Below are 17160 nucleotides of genomic sequence, written 5' to 3' on the forward strand. Positions count from 1 at the left end.
GGCAGTCAGACAGACAGACAGACAGACAGACATACAGACAGACAGACAGACAGACAGATAGATAGATAGATAGATAGATAGATAGATAGATAGATAGATAGATAGATAGATAGATAGATAGATAGATAGATAGATAGATAGATAGATAACACTTCAGAATACAAACATTGAAAACTCTATTATCACTCATTTATTAAACATATCTAGATGACAAGAAGAGCACTTCTCCTAAAGAGTATCCAGGAACAAACTTATATGTACAGAGACTGACTATGATACAGAACAGCCAGAATGTGCAAAAGTTTCAGTTTTTCAATCATCTGACCAAGAGAAACCTAATTATTTGCTTTACATTTTATGTACAGAATCACTAATAAAACCCTTATATTTAATCCCTTTAGAATAATTGTACTGAAAAAGGACACCACCACATAAACCTTTATTGGGGTAAAAAATACTGCTGTGTTCAAAACCTGAATACCCATGTGTGTTGTAATAACTGTTTTTACAATAAGGCTGTTCCAAAATGATTTGTGAGTGACAAAACTTTGTAAAAGTTACAAGAACTCCTTGTGCCTTTACCGCACACCTGCATGGTGGCGTCACATTAAAAACAATAACCAGAGGAAATGAAGTCTTTTTTTAGATTGTTCACACAGAAATAAAACTAATCCATCAAATTTATTGCTAAAGACCTGTCAACACATTTAATTTAGATGGTATTCGATGAGCCGTAATCCTTAATGAGAACTGGAGTGGCTGTCCTGCAAAAGTTGTGTCACAGACAGAAAAGTATTTGCACAATCTGGCGCCAGCAAACAGACAGGCAAGTGATTTAGACTTAACAGTGAAAACCCAGTTTCTGAAGAACATTGCAACACCAATCTCTGTGTGTGAAGTCCAAGATAAAGCACCCCTGTTGACCCTTTGGACATAAAAGAAGCCGAATGAGAGCACATTCTTTAGTCAGATGAGCCCAAGAGGACTGAATAAGAACAGTGTTGTCACAGACCTAATGCTGAGTAAACAGAAAAAACCGGCAGAACCACCCTCGAGTATAGACTAAAAAGTGTATTGTGATACATTACTCATTGTTGGTATTCAATATGCAAAACTGTTCTATTGTGGACTTGTTTATATAGACAATATGATCATATAGAGACAACTTGTGGCTACTACTTTCCAAGTTTATGGACTTTAAGGACTAAAACTCACAAGTGTTGCTATGCATTTACCAGCATGGATTTGGCAAATATTTATTTAAGTGAATGCCATGACAAGTAGGAGACAATTTTAAACCAAAGCATTAGAACAGTTAGTACATTCAAATTGCAGGAGAGTTGCAGAGGGCAAGCTGAATTGTATTTATCAGTTCCAACGGTGGCCTCTAGGTGTCAGTAAAGTGCTGCGTCACGTTAAATAAAACACAGAAGAAAGCCACGTGACTCTGACGGACGCGTTGGCCTGGCAACTGCTGCACTCTTTTATCTGCTGCTAAAGGTTGGACAGAGAAAATAAGTCAGTTTTGTTTTTGTTTTTTTCCATGAATGCAATGCAGCAAAAAAATTTACTGCTGTGTTTCTGTGTTTTCAGCTTAACTTTACTGGCCGCTCATTAAAAAGAAAAGACACGATTAAATGAGCCGGGCCTACGTAAAAAAGCTAATCCCGTGTCGCTAACATGCTAATTCAGATTGATGTATTTGCTACTTCTCTCTAGTTTTTCACTGTTAGTGAAACACACATAACCAGTTCACCTTGTGAAGTTATGAACAAAGCGTATTGATAAATCGAATAAGGGTAAAATATTTATTGTAATAAGTCGAACAATAAATATGTGGCACAAATTAGATCATATACGACTTTCGCTTCTTTTGTTTCCCCTTTCTTTACGGATGTTTGTGCTATCTAATGTCACATATTGATCTCAGCTTCTTCTTATTTTAATTAATATCAATGAGCGAATCTCCATGATGACAAGTCCTGCTTGTAATGTGAGCCATTTTATTTGGTTTATGAAATCGTCTTTTATTATTAAGTGGAAAATACCCACTTGTTTCTTTTAGCAACAATAGGCTTTAATTCAGTGTTTAGCTGATATGTCTGTTGCATTAAGGTTTCAAATGTAAAAAAAAAAAAAGTATTTTTCCTTACCTTTCAGCAGGTACCCAGAAGACACAATGCCTGAGGTCAAATCGATTCTGAGAGAAGTTCTGCCTAAACAAGGTTTGTACGACAGCAGTTTGCCGTTTGGACAGCAGTCCTTACATAAGGTTGTTTGTGGATCTCCGTACAACATGTGAACTGTCGAGACATTTGCAGGACTTTGCACTATTAGTCAAAGATTCTTCTGTGCTCCCTTTCAGTTTTCCAGCTCAGCACCACTTGTGTCACAATTCAGCTTGGTCATTTTCAATCAGTCATAGACGGAAAATATTAAACTGTTCGTTATCAGCAGTGTCTTTGAAACCTATAAGTCAAACTATAGCAGCAGAAGCCATTTAGTTAGTGTTGAGTCCGAACGTAAAATGGCACAAATCAAGTCTTGCTGCTGCTGAATTATTATTTTTTTTCTTTCTGTTTTGACAACATCCACAGGGCAGCTTTCCATGGAAGACGTCCCTACCATGGTTCTGTGTAAGCCAAAGTTGCTCCCACTCAAATCGGTCACCCTTGAGAAACTGGAGAAGATGCAGATGGAGGCTCAAGAGGCAGTCAAACAGCAGGAAATGGCGATGAAGGAGCACGAGCAGCAGATGCCCAGTTGAGGATTTGAAAGAGGAGAAAATGAATGCAGGAGAGCGGAAGACCAGTCGATCAAAAAACTAGTGAGAAAACACTTGTCTGTCACAAAGTTACTGACGTTTGGCTTCAGCAAACTGGAGAAATAAAGTGTTTTATTTATGTACTTTTTTTAGTTACAAGGTCCAAGTAGCAAGAATCATTTCTTGCTGCTCAGACTGTTTAGTATGATCGATTGCCTGTGTGTTTATAATGCTACAAAGTCCCAGCTGTGTGAAATAAAGACAATAGATTCATGTTGTAACAAATATATAACTTGTGGTGAGTACTCTGTTGTAATATCGACACTCAAAAGACTGAATATTTAATAGTAATTTAATAAAAAAAAAAAAAAAGTAATTCTGGTGTAATTCACTCCCCATACACAAAAATAAACACCGTTTACACCATGTTATTATGTGATGGGTGCTTTTCTTTTTGGAGGGGGTTGTCACACTTTTCAAATGACTTTTTGCAATTCAGCATTTAAAAGAAAAGGCCAAGCGCACTGTAAAAATAATAAAATAAAGACCAGCTGAGTAAAGAAGCCAATATTGCTTTAAACAAACATCCTCTCTTTATTTATTTTTCTTCAACACTTTCATAAAGCTCTTAACACAAATAGGTTATTTCAGTACAAATAACACGTCTGGAAAACAAGAGGAGAGGCAGTAAAACCAAAAAATAAAATACTGTACAAAACAACACGGAATGACTGACACTGAGAGGTGTGGCACTTTAAGGGATAGCTTATGTCAATGTTTATATAGAAACACTTTGAAGAAAGTGGTCTACTTCAGTTGAAATGAAAAGTGCAGGTTTTTTTTGTTTTTTTTTTAACCCCACCTCTAATTCCAGAATGTTACTGTTAGAAGGGACAAAACTTTACTCAACATTTTCCAAAAGGAAAAAAAAAAGAAATGCAAGTAAAAAGGTCATTTCGTCCTCTTCTTTCCAGGAATTCTGGCGCCTTCTCAGTACCGTTCAAGTTTGACGTTTTCAGCGTCTCCCTCGCTGACAAACCTCTTTCGGCTCCTGACAGAGACGTCACAAAACAGGATGAGTTAAACTGCAAAATGCTTGCAGGTGTGAGTATGTATGCATCTGCATGCTGGTCAGCTGACTTACCGACAGGGACACTGATCTCTTAACTTCACACCAATGACTCCCATGCTAAAGCTCTTGTCCACAAATTGCTCCAGGATAAAATATGCACGAGGGACATCAATGTTTATTTCAGCGATGTCCATGTAAACCCTTTCATAGCCCTGTAAAAGAGAGCAGAGCCACTCCAAACTGGATCTGTTTCAACAAACGAGCTTTGTCAAACTCTGTGCAGTTCTCAGTTCTAACAGCAGGTGGCTCCCTTACCCTTTTCATTTGGTCCACAGTGATGATGGAAGACAGGGAGAGGGATTTGAGTAGCTGCAGAACCATTTTGAAGGTTTTCTCCCCTTTGGACTCCAAAACCATCACAATTGCCTGAGGATGTCACCACAGCTTTGCATTACTACACTGAATTATGTCATAAATATCTTTTCAGATAAGAATTCCCTTAAAGCAGACAGATCTTTTTTACTAGCTTGAAGACGTTCCTTACACTTCTCTTGAGCATATCGTTCTTTTCCTTAACAAAAATAAACACTTTTTTATCACGTAAGGCTGTTCATTTACCTCGTAGACAAACTCGTGGTGAAAATGGGGAACCTCCAGATCCCGAAGGCATCTCTCAGCTTCCTTGCTGTCTCCAGACAGGATGTATTCCTTCAGCAGCAGGTTCATCTGACAACAGAATTCAAACTGTTAACCCCCCCATCCAGTCTTTGTTCTTTAATCAACCATTACACAAGATTTTTGAACCTGTCAAGAACTAAGCAGAGAAGTGCTGAATATTCCCTTCAACACGAGTAGCAAAGATGGGTAAACTGATACAGTATTTGCACAAAAAAGGCTAAAGTTTCCTAAAGTATTTAATAAAAAGCTTTAAATTCACCGTTTGGTAGTGTTTGCTTCACTACCAAACCCACACAGAATGAGTGATGTACCTCTTTAATGAGCTGTGTGACAGGTCTCTGCCCCCCACCTGTCCCCCAGTGGTTGTCTATACGAAGCCCACCCAAACTCATCTTCAGCAGCACGGCTGCCCGGTCTAGAGCCGCCCTGAGGATTAAAGATTACAGTTTTGAGTAAATGTTGCTTTTATTCTTGCTTCTACTGAAAGACACAAACAAACAGGCCTGGCATAGTTACTACAGCAAAAAAAACCTGTGCAGTTCTTACAAAGATATTTTTAGAAACCGCGAACAGAAACATTGTTTTAGAGACAAGCTGTTTCCACGTGGATAAGACGTAGGTAGCTCACAACATAAATAAAACGACGACATCCTCTTGAAGCCTGCTGCAAATCACTTTATAAAAATATTCACTCAGAGCTCCTGGGGCTGTTTCCTCTGTCAGATATTCTTAAAGCTCCAGATGTGACACATTTTGACTCAGCTTTGGCCTTTTTAACAGTTCAGCTGATTCAGTGTTTGCAATGACTCCCTTTATATTAAGATAAATAAAAACACGTGAATTTACATTTTTACAAAGTTGTTGATATCTACTAATTAGTATACTTCCTGGATTTATTAAAAGCAGCTCTGTGAGTAGTTTCACACAACTAACCTGTCTTATGATTGACAAGTAAACAACAAAAGCAAAAGCAAAAGTGAGTCATCCAGAGTCACATACCTTGCATGCTCACAGTCCACCTTGCCTTTGTAGCTGTCGATGTAGCTTTTAGACAGTATCTGGTCGCTAACAGCGCGTGCAATGAACTGGCCGACCAACTGAAAGCAAAACACCCCAGAGGTAAAAATGCAAACCATCCCGAACACATACCTGTGTGTACAGTGTTCAGTTTTAACCTGATTGTTTTATATTAACATGGAAATCCAGCAATAATACACGACTTTGTCAAGTTCAGTTTTTTTTTTTTTTTTATTCAGAGTGGAGCCCAACAAACACACTGACAGAATGGATGAATGACAGTGGCCTCGGAGGCCATGTGTGTTTGTTTACAGTAGCGTGGCCACATGATTTCTGGGAAACAAAAGAGCCGGCTTAGCTCCTCCGACCTCCACGAAGCCTGCGCTCATTGTTCCTGTACACACAGGAGGCAGCTAAATCACAGCTAACCCGTCGCAGCGGCCAGGCTGGCAGGCGTACGGGGAGAGCAGAAGCAAGCGCGCGTGTGAAAACGAGAGAGACGGAGTGAAGGTGCAGATGGTGGAGGAAGTGAGGGCGGGGAGGGGGGAAGGGCAGACTCACAATGCCCCTGAAAGCCACCAACAGCTCCCAGACCGGGGCCCGAATGACCGGTCAGAACAAATCAGACAGTGTAAGGAGGGGTGGGGTGGGGGGGAACAACAAATAACCCTCTGAGCGTCCTTTGCTGAGCTTGCATTTTACGAGCACAGGCGAACAATAGCTGGAGATTTCATGTCTGTGCAGACTGAAAAGGAAAGAGCTCACACACACTCTCACACACCCTCACACACACCCACGCATGAAACCACAGCGTTATTCCCCTCTGCTAAACAGCAGGCTGCATTTAAATCCCTCAAACTGAAACGAAACTTAGTGTAAAGAACATTGTTTGTTTTCATAAAGAGGCTGACAGAAGAGGCATAAGTGTTAAGTTGTAAAGATCCAAAAGGTAAATTAGTAAGAATATATTGGCTCTTTCAGCTCTCATAGATAACAGTAATATGATTTAAATCTTTACTTTTATTTCTTTAAACAGTTAATCTGAGCTTAATGATTTCAGTTTATATTAAGACTAAATCCAGTATTACAAAACTTCAGACAAAAACAGATAATTTCCCAAAAAGGTGCACACACACACATGAATCTGGACTTCCGGGAGACTAACCTGCGGGGCCCCTGGTGTGTCCAGGACCAAATCGGGCAGATCTCTGAGCAGTTTGTCAAAAGAGGACTCCATGTCACTGTGGGACAGGACCGTCCCACACAGGTCAACCAGCAGCCTGGAGGTGAGCTCCCGGTGGCTGGCCTTGGCCTCCAGGGCCAGAGACACCGCCAGCGAGGGCACCTCGCTCCGCATGGGGCCCAAGTTCAGCTCCGCAAGCAGCTCCTGGAATTGAAAACCAATCTCACCTTTAGGGGAGGGAGCTAAAATATATTCTTAGTTAGGTCAACATCTGTGCTAATTGTTGGTCAGCAGCCTGTGATTAATACACAGTAAATCAGTGTTCATTTATTTCAAATAAGCCATTCATAGTCATTTAAGGCTCAAGACAGTCAAAATGTATTAATAACCGTTTTATCACAGCCTTCCATAAAAACTGGCGGTTGCAAAACAAAGCAACATATACCGACAGGTTGTCTCCTACATGAAGTTCCATCCTGTAACACTTACAGCGACTTCATTTGTGTCTCCATGTTCAAAGTATTCTTGCACTATGGGGGTGACGGTCTTCTCAAAGTCCCTCTCATCCAGCGGGGGCACCACAGTCTCATACACACAGTTTTCCTGTCAACACACAACATTCCAGGTCTTGTGTTTAAAGGACTTTACAAAGCTCACAATAAATTGAATTTCTGTGATGCAATAATTTTCCGACATTCATCACACGTCAAACAAAAAGCAGAACAGACTTCTTACAGGGCTGGTTACTGGCTAGTATGAAACTTACTTGGAATCATTTTATCACAAACATGCATGCAGTGTAAACGTTGGAGACATTACCTGAGCTTCATCGTAGTTGGGGTCTTTCTCATCAACTTCAACTGTTTCGTAAACTTCACCAGTCTTGCCCCACACACCTTTTCCTCCTGCCCCACCTGCAGACATCAGGCAGGGAGGACATTAGTCAGGCTGTCTGGGGTTAGCTCATGTTAATGCAGATTCAAATAAGAATTAAAAAAATGGTAATGATTAGCAACATGAAAATTAACTGTTAGGACCAGGTTCAGAATTTTTTCCCCTTGTATAAATGAGTTAGAAACCCTGGTGTAAACAATGGTTCTGCTCACTCAGGCCACCTCAGAGAATGATTCTGCTTTAAATCAATAATTGCACACCTTGCATTTATGACAGCAACTGTGGGTCAGTTTTTTTCCCCCCAGTACACTGACTACAATCCAGAGCTGTACCTAAATGCAGCGTTGCCTGTATGTAGACCAACACATCATGCAGAACTGCAACTGCTGCTAATATGCAGCTTAGTCTACATCTTTTGCGTAGGCGCAAACAACAAACAGTTGTGGGGTCTGAGGTCAGCGCCAGCAGATTGCAGACGGTTTAAGTATCCTGATGCCAGAGCAGCTTGAAAATGAACCTTAAAACCTGCATTAGTCCCAACCAGTAGGTGGACAGAATGCTGTGTTTAGCTCATCCCTCAGGTCCCGTACGAGCTGTTAAAACAGTACGCCTGTTTGCCCACACAGAAAATCTACCTCTCAAAAAACTACAATGCTTACAGCTTCAATGCAGGCGAGCCCAGAGCTCGAATTACAGGGGAGCACTGATGTGGCAGCACTGTTGTGTAATCGAGAGAGGATGGGACTCTGTGCCAAGAAAAACTGGACATGCCTTTATTCTGCTGGCAAAGAGGGTGAACCATACTGCAGCCTGAAGAAACAACTAAAAACTGTCAACGGAAATCAAACCCTTCTAAAACACTGATATTAGTTCAAATCTGACCTGCCAGGTCAGACGAAACAAATGGACAATGATGTAGTGGCAGGCCAATATCCAACATTTTTGATTGGGTAGCCACTATGATGGCAATTCAGTCCTTCAATTGAATTAATGAAACCTTCATTTATTCATTTCTTGTTCAAGAGATAGTCTCTTATTAGCAATGCAAAACAACTGTAAAGTAAAAAGCCTTAAACGATATTATACTCAATACCCCTTAGAACAACAATCAAAGTGTCCAGGCAGATGTAAATATTTAACTTCCATCCTTCACATGAGTACCGTCGAGGAGAAGAAATCCTTGTACAACACACAAAAATGGTGCCGGGTTTTGCTTCTATCCTGTAACAGAAATTTCCAGAAAAGCTTTGCTTGAACAGATGGCAACACAAAAAAGAAGCACATTAAAAAGGGTGTGAGCTGCTTGGGATTGAACTGGCCACTTGGTTGCAGACTAATAGGTTTATGGCTCATCAGTGAAAAGCCAACCAGTGATGTAGCACCTTCGTCTTCATAGCACTGGGAAGTGCAACACCCAGGCTGTGGTGGTGATGAGATTGCCCTTTGGAAAAACCAAACCCACACAGTCCCTTTTAAAAAGCACACCAAAAACCATCCTACCTTTCTTCGGCAGGCCTCTGCCCTTTCCCATTCGTGACTTTCGGTCCATCAGCTTGCTTTTGGGACTTGTAGGTGGTGCAGAGGTTCCTTTATTCACGTCGCCATTGTCACTGAGGGAGTCCCCTCTGCCCGAGTCCCTGGAGGAGTTCTTTCTCAGCCTCCGCTTGGCCTTCGCCTTGAGTCGAGCCTCGTGGATGGTGTTGCTGGACGAGGACAGCCAGTTACCGTTGATCTCGTTGCTGACGTTCTTATTATAGACCGCCGACCCTCCATTGTCCTCCTCTCCAGAAATGACGAAGTCGCTGAGGTCCGCGGCCTCTGTTGGATTGAAACTGTGTGAGGGCAAGCTGACGGGCGAGGGAGTGTGCATCAGTTCACAATCTCAGCGTTAGCATTTAGTCTGAAACATGGAGAACGCTTCAGCGGAAGACCAACCACAAAAGTGTTAGGAGAGCTGTTGAAGAAAATCAAAGAGCAGTGGAAGGAAACAAGCAAGTCTACCACTTCCACATGAGGAAGCCCCACTGCCCTACAACGGATACAGCTGATGAAGCATTTAAACGCTGGTGTGTGTGTGTGTGTGTGTGTGTGTGACACTCACCAACGGGGTTTGCGTTCAGCCAAGCCTCGCAGTCAGCTGCCATGTTTTACAGTAGAAAAAAAAAAAAAAAAAGAGTTCCTCGCAGAGAAAAAACCCCAAAACAAAAACAGTCCAGCAGCAGAAATCCCACGGGTACCTTCAAGACATTAAAGACAAATTAAACAAATCAAACCTTATGGACGGTGATGATATGTCCAGACATGTTACAACTTAACGGTTCTCCCTCCCCCCTCCTTTCTTTTTTTTTTTTTTTGTTCATTCAAATTCACACACGGACTGTTGATAAACAATGGCTAGCTTCAACGATCTGTGCGGATTTTAATTACACGAAACCTTCGTCTAAGTGCGCAATGCAAAGATAACCGCTGCTACACGAATAAAAACACGTACGTAGCTGCGTATTTTTTTGTGCGTCGCTAACATTGCTGCTTTCGGTTGTAACGTCAGAAACTTCAGCTTTTAATATCAGCTGTAATTAACCATTAGACTCGTGACGACGCAAACCTGCATTAAAAACCAGCTGTTTTAATTAAGTGACTCACAGTGAAATCGCCAACCGACTCCCGGAGCCGAGATACAAAAACTCCGTCTCAAACAACGCCGTTGTTTTTGTCCCCTACTTACCCAGCAACGCAGTCGCTCGGTGCGGTGTTTTTCTTTTCTGATTGGCCGAAAGGAGGGGGGCCGATCGTCGGACAGCCAATGAAAACGGAACACGGGATTTTCTTCTCGCAAGTTCCACGAGGCGCCTCTGTTTGCTCGAAGCGCTGCCCCCTGTCGGCGCTGCCGCGGAACTGCACCCCCGGATGTGGATGTCGTCATTTCTTTAGCAAGTGAAAAAATAAAAAATACAATAAAAGATTGAGCAAAAATAAAGCTGACGATAACAAATGTTCATCACGACAATTATGTTTGTTTTTGATGTAAAAATAATGTGGCTACAGCACTGATTGTTAGCAGATTGAGTTAGGGTTAGGAAAACAAAAACAACAAAGTACTTAAATTTTTGATTTAGAAGAAATAGTTTTTGTTCATTTTTGCTTAACCATTTACATCTGCACATTTAATAAATTTACCAGTCATGAAGATGCCTTTGTGCCAAAATATGTGACATGGTGTAAAATTGCATCATCTCTTCAGACACTTCAGGCAAAATTTGAAGGCATTCCAATTAGACCGAATACTAATGTCATTTTAGCCATAAACTTTATTATAAATTTACCCCAAAACACCAGAATATATGTGTATATCATAACTCCATTAAACATACCTAAATATTTACTAGGATAAAAATGGCCTTGAGAATTAAAAGCAAATGTGAAAAGCCCCCAAAAATGAAAAATTCAAAATTAGTGCGACTGGCACAACAAAGCTTTAAAATACAAATAACAAAAGTGCAATTTTGTGGTCTTTTTGATGTAAAACATAAAGATCAGCTCTTTTATGAAAAAGAATATTAATAGATGCTTGAAACCCATTTTTTAATCAGATGAAACAAAGAATCTTTTTTCCTGTTAGATGAAATCCAACATTTATTACCTCAGTGGATTCAGTCCTGACTGAAGATTGGGTGATTTTGCTGATGGTGGACCAAATTAAGGGTTTTGGCAACATGAAAGTTTTGAATACCATTACAAAGACTTGAGGATATTAAAGCTCTGTTGTTTTTTGCCTCAACACTTGAGGGAGCTCTTTTACAGCAGAAAAAAAACATTTGTTAGTGGGTGTATCTCCTGACCCTCCCTTCAATTAAATGTGTTTTTACCTAAGCAAATCACAAAAAAAAGTGACCAGAAGCTGGATTTTTGCAACTTTGAGACATGAGCAAAGTTTATTTCAGCATTTTTGCATCAAAAATTATAGGAAACGTTTTTCCATGAAAAAAAAACACAGTTTCTGATTTCACAGGATCAGTATTCACAGTAAAACCAGTCCGACCCGATGTGACAGATTACCTGAACATCTTCATGTTTAACTGATAAATATGTGGTCCAGTTTAAGGCCTTTGATATCACATGAGATGACACATGACAGCAATCATCTTATTCATCAAATCTAACAAAAACCTAAAGAAAAATACATCTTTTGCATAGTTACACCATAAAGAATTTTGTTTTGATAGAAAAACGCTGCGATTTTCAGTCAGTGAGAGGCTCAAAACACCAAAGGATGGCAAGCCATAATTATAATTCATGCAAAATTATAGTTTTTACAGTTATGTTTTTTGACAAACCTGAGAACGTATTCAAGATTTTCTTTCTTTTAAATGAAAAAAAAAATGCATCACTTTGGAAGTTCAGACTGCAACAAAACCAAATGAAACACAAACTTAGGAAATTTAACAAAATTTGCACAGCATTTTGGACTGAACAACAAAGAGGGCAAACATGACACAATACTGATCCTTGATACAATTCTTACTTTGGATTCGTTTCATTTATATGAATGGGATTTTGTAGCTTTAGTCAAATTACACTTTTAGTTTCGTTCTTATCACAAAATGTATTCAACTGTAAACATTTGTTTGGATAATGTCCAAAACCTGACATGGTTATTTAAGCATAAACCTTAAAATCCTGCCTGATTCAGTGTTTTTATCCATGCTTTTCCATTGAACGCAGTTCAGCCTGCACTGCTGCGTGTGAACCTTCCAGTCAAAAGCCTTAAAACCAATTTTAAAAAATGCTATAATCAAAATCTGCTGCCTGAGTTTTGACTTCTTTAGAATATCTTTTCATCACTTACAGTGCCTTAATAAAAGAGTCACACCCCTTAAACTTTTCCACATTTTGTCACGTTCCAACCAAAAACCTCAATGCTTTTTACTGGGATTTTATGCGACAGACCAACACAAAGTAGTTGTGAAATGGAAAGAAAATGATACATGGGCTTCATGTACAAATAAAAATCTGTGAAGTGAGGCTCTCTTTACTCTGATAAAATCAAGAGCAACCATTTGCTTTCAGAAGTCTCTTCATTAAGTCCAACTGTGTGTAATTTAATGAAAATCCAGCTGTTCTGTGAAGGCCTCAGAGGTTTGTTACAGAGCATTAGAGCCTCAAACAGCATCATGAAGATCAAGGAACACACCAGAAAGATCAAGGATAAAGTTGTTGTAAAGTTTAAAGCAGGGTTAAGTTATAAAACAATATCCCAAGCTTCAAACACCTCACTGACCACTGTTCAGTCCATTTTCTGACAATGGAAAGAGTATGGCACAACCACAAACCTACCAAGGCATGTCTGTCCACCTAAGCTGATCAGAGAAGCAGCCAAAAAGCTTAATGTGACTCTGGAGGAGCTGCTTAGGGCCACAACTCAGGTGGGAGAATCCGTCTACGGGACAACTATTACTCCACAAGCATGGCCTTTACGAATGAGAGGGAAGAAGAAAGCCATTGTTGAAAGGAAAAAAGACAAGACAAAGGAGATGAAAATGAATTTTAGGATGAGCTAAACCCTGTTTTCATCCTGGGAGAGGAGGTGGAGGCGATGGAGGACTACAGAAACACTGACGCTCACCTGGGCAACAATCTGGAAATGCAACACTGAGGCTGTTAAAAGAATGGACTGAAGAGACTTTAAGAAACTCTAATTATTCAACATTTGCATTAAGAGGCTGCACATTTTTTTTTGTGCAACGTGTTGTGGCGTTCTGTCAGAGTACGCTGAGCAAACTGGTATAAATGTTGTTCTGGGAACTTTTCTGGAGACGCCGTAGCTGACTGTGCAAAGAAACATAAAAAAGTAACGCTCAACACTTCACATCCTCTAACACCATTAAACATATGCATTCAATCAGCTCTGCTTCGACCCCACAATTACGCCAGTCCCATTCTGATACTCTTCATTACACATAGTATCAATGGCAGCAAGTACGCAGTTTTTTATTTAAAATTAAAACAGTGCAGTTTTTATTTCAATTTCATCCCATTTAATTTAGTTTAATTGAAATAAAACATTACCCTCTCAGGAACATAACATGTATAAGTGCACTTAAAATGAAATAAATTAAATGTATTTTTACCTCACTGAGTCTTGTAAAATAAATTAGTAAGAAAACTGACAAAATAAAAAACAAATGATGCTTAAATCCTGTAACCTCATTACACATTTCACTTCAAGTATGTACAAAACTGAAAAATTCAAGACCTTAGTGTCCCCCTGAACATAATTCAAACTATTGCAATTGTCCACAAATTCAAGCTGTTTTGTTTCACATTGTCATAGTTTTCCTTTTTTTTTTTACAGCGTTACACAAACTGCACATGTACCCAGATCTTCCTCTGCCGTTCGCTGGGCCAGAGGTCAAAGGTTAAGACGGTGTCACTGTGCAGAGGTGATTACACCAGACAGACTGTCCTCTGCCAACTGGGACAGGTATTTCTGGGGGGAAAAAAATAAGACAAAATTAATAAGATTTTCAATTCAGCATGGGTTTAAATATAACAGACTGCCTTGCTCTAAGATGACGTCCTCACTTAAACAGAACATTTGCATCTTTCATTTAAAATCATTTAAACTCACAAGGAAAAACAATCAGCAGTTCTGTAAATATTCCTAAAGGTGATGTAGATTTTGTCACTTGATGACATAAAACAATGAAACCCCATTTTCAACATTTATCAGCACACTGTAAGCTGTATTTTATAAACCATTACCAATCATCAATCTGTCTTTTTTATTATTCAGTATTCATTTCATCATTCATTATCAAGGTAAGTCAAATGAAAACGTTTAACAAATTAGCACTGATTGTCTCAAGAAGCTAAATAATGCATCTAATAGAGTTAATAACCAGCTTTAATATGAAAATTTAAGGCAAAACCTTTAACCGTGATGGATAATAAGCTGGCTCAGTAATGTAGACGAGTAAAAGCAAACATTTATTTACTGTTTAAGTGATACAAATTAGTTTGCGCTGTTTACACCAGAACATATGTCGCACACAGCTCTGATATGCAGCACATGCGTTTAAAAGATTTTCCTTTCCCCTCTGGAACGTAATGTGTTAAATGTGAGCGAACGAGGCTCATCTCGTGTTTCAGAGCTGCTGCAGAGACGAGAGAAAAGCAGACGGGCAGATAACTGGAGAATATATTCAAGTTTGCTTTTAAATTTGTGTATGGATCTGATGGTTTTATTTATACATATTTTTAAAATTTTTTTCATGTTTATTTCATATAGATACCTAACTGCTTTAGAATACAACAACAAGTAGGAAAATAAGATGTTTTTTTAGTTTTTTGATAACTTCTAATTGTTTTTGCATGTCTACACAGTTTGATAGGTGTCAAGTTTAACACCCCTGTCCAGCATGAGTGAATGTCCACAGACGTTCACCTGCAGAAGACCCGTACCTGCAGGTTCCTGTAGTGCACGGTGCTGCGGCAGTGAGTGCTCTTAGCCGTTTCCTCGCTGGTGTAGAAGAGTCCGCAGAGTTTGCAGAAGAAACCAGCCTGTGGCACAATGAACTCCACTCCTGTCGGACAAAAAGCACAACCATCAAAGTTCACCACATGACAGAGGAGTGTCCCCTATTTTTCATCTCACTCATTTATTCAGATTAGTTTTCATCATAATCTAAAAAAAAGTAAAACTCTGCCATCATGTAGGCCATCTTACTGACTTATATCACTATATTAGTTTCATTTTCCAGCCAAAAACTGAGGCTAATTCGATTTATAATCATAAAAGTCCAATGAATCCAAATGTTTTTTTGATACTCAGGTATAAAATACATTTTAGCCGCTCTTCTAGAGGAACTATCGGATCTGTGTTTGTGTGCCTGCTATATTTTATTAATTATCTATTAACCTTTATTTGTAGGGGCAGTTATGCTGACAAAGGCCTTAAACTGAATCAAGGTATTCTTTCCATACTGTCAAGAGCTAAACACAAGTTAACGTTAAATTATTTTCAGATCATTTAACCATCTGTGGCAATTAATAAAGTGTCATTTTTGAATTCAAGTTGAGTTTTTCATTTTTCCAACCTTTTTAAATTATCTCTCTGTTTGTTGTTGTCTTATAATTTGACTTGGATTTGAATTGGATTTATGATTTGGACTTGTTTTTCCTTTTATATAGACCTTTGTTGTGAAGAGGTGATTCAGAAATAAGCAAAGCTGAATTTTTCTAATGCAATGTTTGAATCACAAGGTTGATTTTACCAACTCTGTCGATTCAGATCAATAAAAATAACAAACAGAACAAGAGTTATGCTTTCAGTTCACTTCTGTGAACACAAACAGACCCACACTTATAGCACATCACACAACTGAAACAGCTCATTGCACTTGGTGCTCTTGTGTGTATGTGTGTGTGTGTGTGTGTGTGTGTGCGCTCTTTTTTGTTGCTGCAGTACAGTTGTGTTTACACAAGTGTCCACGCCGCAGCAACAAAATACTGGCCATGTGCTCAGGCATGTCATCTAACCCTAATGCTAATACTCTTCTCTCCAGGGTGCTTTTCACAGCCCGCTCACAGAAATAGTTCTGCTTTGGGCCGAGCCCGTCCAGATAATTAGAGCGCCGACGCAACGGGTTATCCTGCTTCTTATGAGCTGTAATGTTTTATCTCGGGGATGAAGAGTCCAGACTCGTTACGCCTTTAAACCAAGGAAAACGAAATGTAAAACTCCAAGGAGTGGAGTGCAGGTCAGATGAGTATTCACTGAGAGTTAGGATTAAAAGAAGCTTCAGAGGAAATAATGAGGATGAACTCATTACAGTGGTGTCTAATCCTGGTCCTGGAGGGCCACTATCCTGCATGTTTTAGATGTTTCCCTGCACTTCAGCAGGTCTTCAAGTTCTGCAGAAGCCTGTTATTCACTCAGTCATTCAAATCAGGTGTGTCAAAGCAGAGAAATATCTAAAACCTGCAGGACAGCGGCCTTCCAGGACCAGGATTGGACACCACTGCATTAGAAAACCTTTAGTGAGTTCAAACCAAATGAACAGATTTGTTGTACAGGTACTGGAACACCAAACTATGATGGTAATACAAAGATTCAAACTAACCTCATTGTATTAACTACTTGTGAGTCATCATTTATTTAAGCAATATTGCAGATGATCATAGTTTCAATTAATTTCATAGGAAATTATGTTTTTTTTATCTATCTATTCACAAAATTACTAAATTAAGACTGACAGGATGTCAGCAGGGAGACAGAACTACAATTCTGTAGTTGCCAAATTGGAGGATCAAAATATTCTCACAAGTAATATTCTTTTTGCGTTCAAGCTTGCTCTTTATAAAAGGGTATATTTAAAAAAAAAAAAAACGATTAGGTAAAACTTGTAAAACAGTTATGAACTTTTTTCCAAAATGGTTAGAAAGAAACATAACTTTGTGCCCAATGTCCAACTACTGAGTCTCTGTCAAGTATAGAGTTAAATTTGGGGATTGTCTGAGTCTTTTTTGTTTGTTTGTTTGTTTTTAACTGTA

The 17160-nt window shown here is 39.3% G+C and overlaps 2 protein-coding genes across 4 annotated transcripts in view; both read right to left on the minus strand.

The window, feature by feature from the left end:
* Positions 1–2703: 2703 nt before the first annotated feature.
* pdcd4b (programmed cell death 4b) lies at positions 2704–10353 on the minus strand. 2 transcript variants are annotated; one of them, XM_017425683.3, is made up of 13 exons: positions 10252–10353; positions 9710–9845; positions 9109–9426; positions 7534–7628; positions 7204–7317; positions 6697–6918; positions 5514–5611; positions 4826–4940; positions 4455–4562; positions 4152–4262; positions 3909–4048; positions 3762–3815; positions 2704–2770 (listed from the first exon to the last, which is right to left on the minus strand). In XM_017425683.3, the coding sequence occupies exons 2-13, from the start codon at positions 9750–9752 to the stop codon at positions 2704–2706; spliced, it is 1485 nt and encodes a 494-aa protein (XP_017281172.1). In that variant the 5' UTR covers positions 9753–9845; positions 10252–10353. The 2 variants fall into 2 exon arrangements, with proteins under 2 accessions (XP_017281172.1, XP_017281171.1); XM_017425682.3 differs by lacking the exon at positions 2704–2770 and having other exon boundaries at positions 3335–3815.
* Positions 10354–11511: 1158 nt separating this feature from the next.
* rbm20 (RNA binding motif protein 20) overlaps positions 11512–17160 on the minus strand; it is a 48833-nt gene continuing 43184 nt past the window's right edge. For both annotated transcript variants that reach the window (XM_017425681.3, XM_037974917.1), the window contains exons 13-14: positions 15070–15191; positions 11512–14095 (exon numbers count right to left, since the gene is read on the minus strand). In XM_017425681.3, coding sequence (XP_017281170.1) covers positions 14036–14095; positions 15070–15191 — 182 coding nt within the window. In that variant the 3' untranslated portion in view covers positions 11512–14035. The remainder of the gene's footprint in view (positions 14096–15069; positions 15192–17160) is intronic.

Source organism: Kryptolebias marmoratus, linkage group LG3 (assembly GCF_001649575.2).
Source record: "Kryptolebias marmoratus isolate JLee-2015 linkage group LG3, ASM164957v2, whole genome shotgun sequence".
Classification (NCBI taxonomy): Eukaryota; Metazoa; Chordata; class Actinopteri; order Cyprinodontiformes; family Rivulidae; genus Kryptolebias; species Kryptolebias marmoratus.

Excerpts from the sequence above, each read along its gene's own strand:
- pdcd4b (XM_017425683.3), bottom strand. The coding sequence starts at position 9,752 with ATGGCAGCTGACTGCGAGGCTTGGCTGAACGCAAACCCCGTTG. Across the intron at positions 9,427-9,709 it reads GCTGAACGCAAACCCCGTTG|AGGCCGCGGACCTCAGCGAC; the intron begins GTGAGTGTCACA and ends TCAATCCAACAG. Across the intron at positions 5,612-6,696 it reads ACACACCAGGGGCCCCGCAG|TTGGTCGGCCAGTTCATTGC; the intron begins GTTAGTCTCCCG and ends TTTTGCTTTCAG.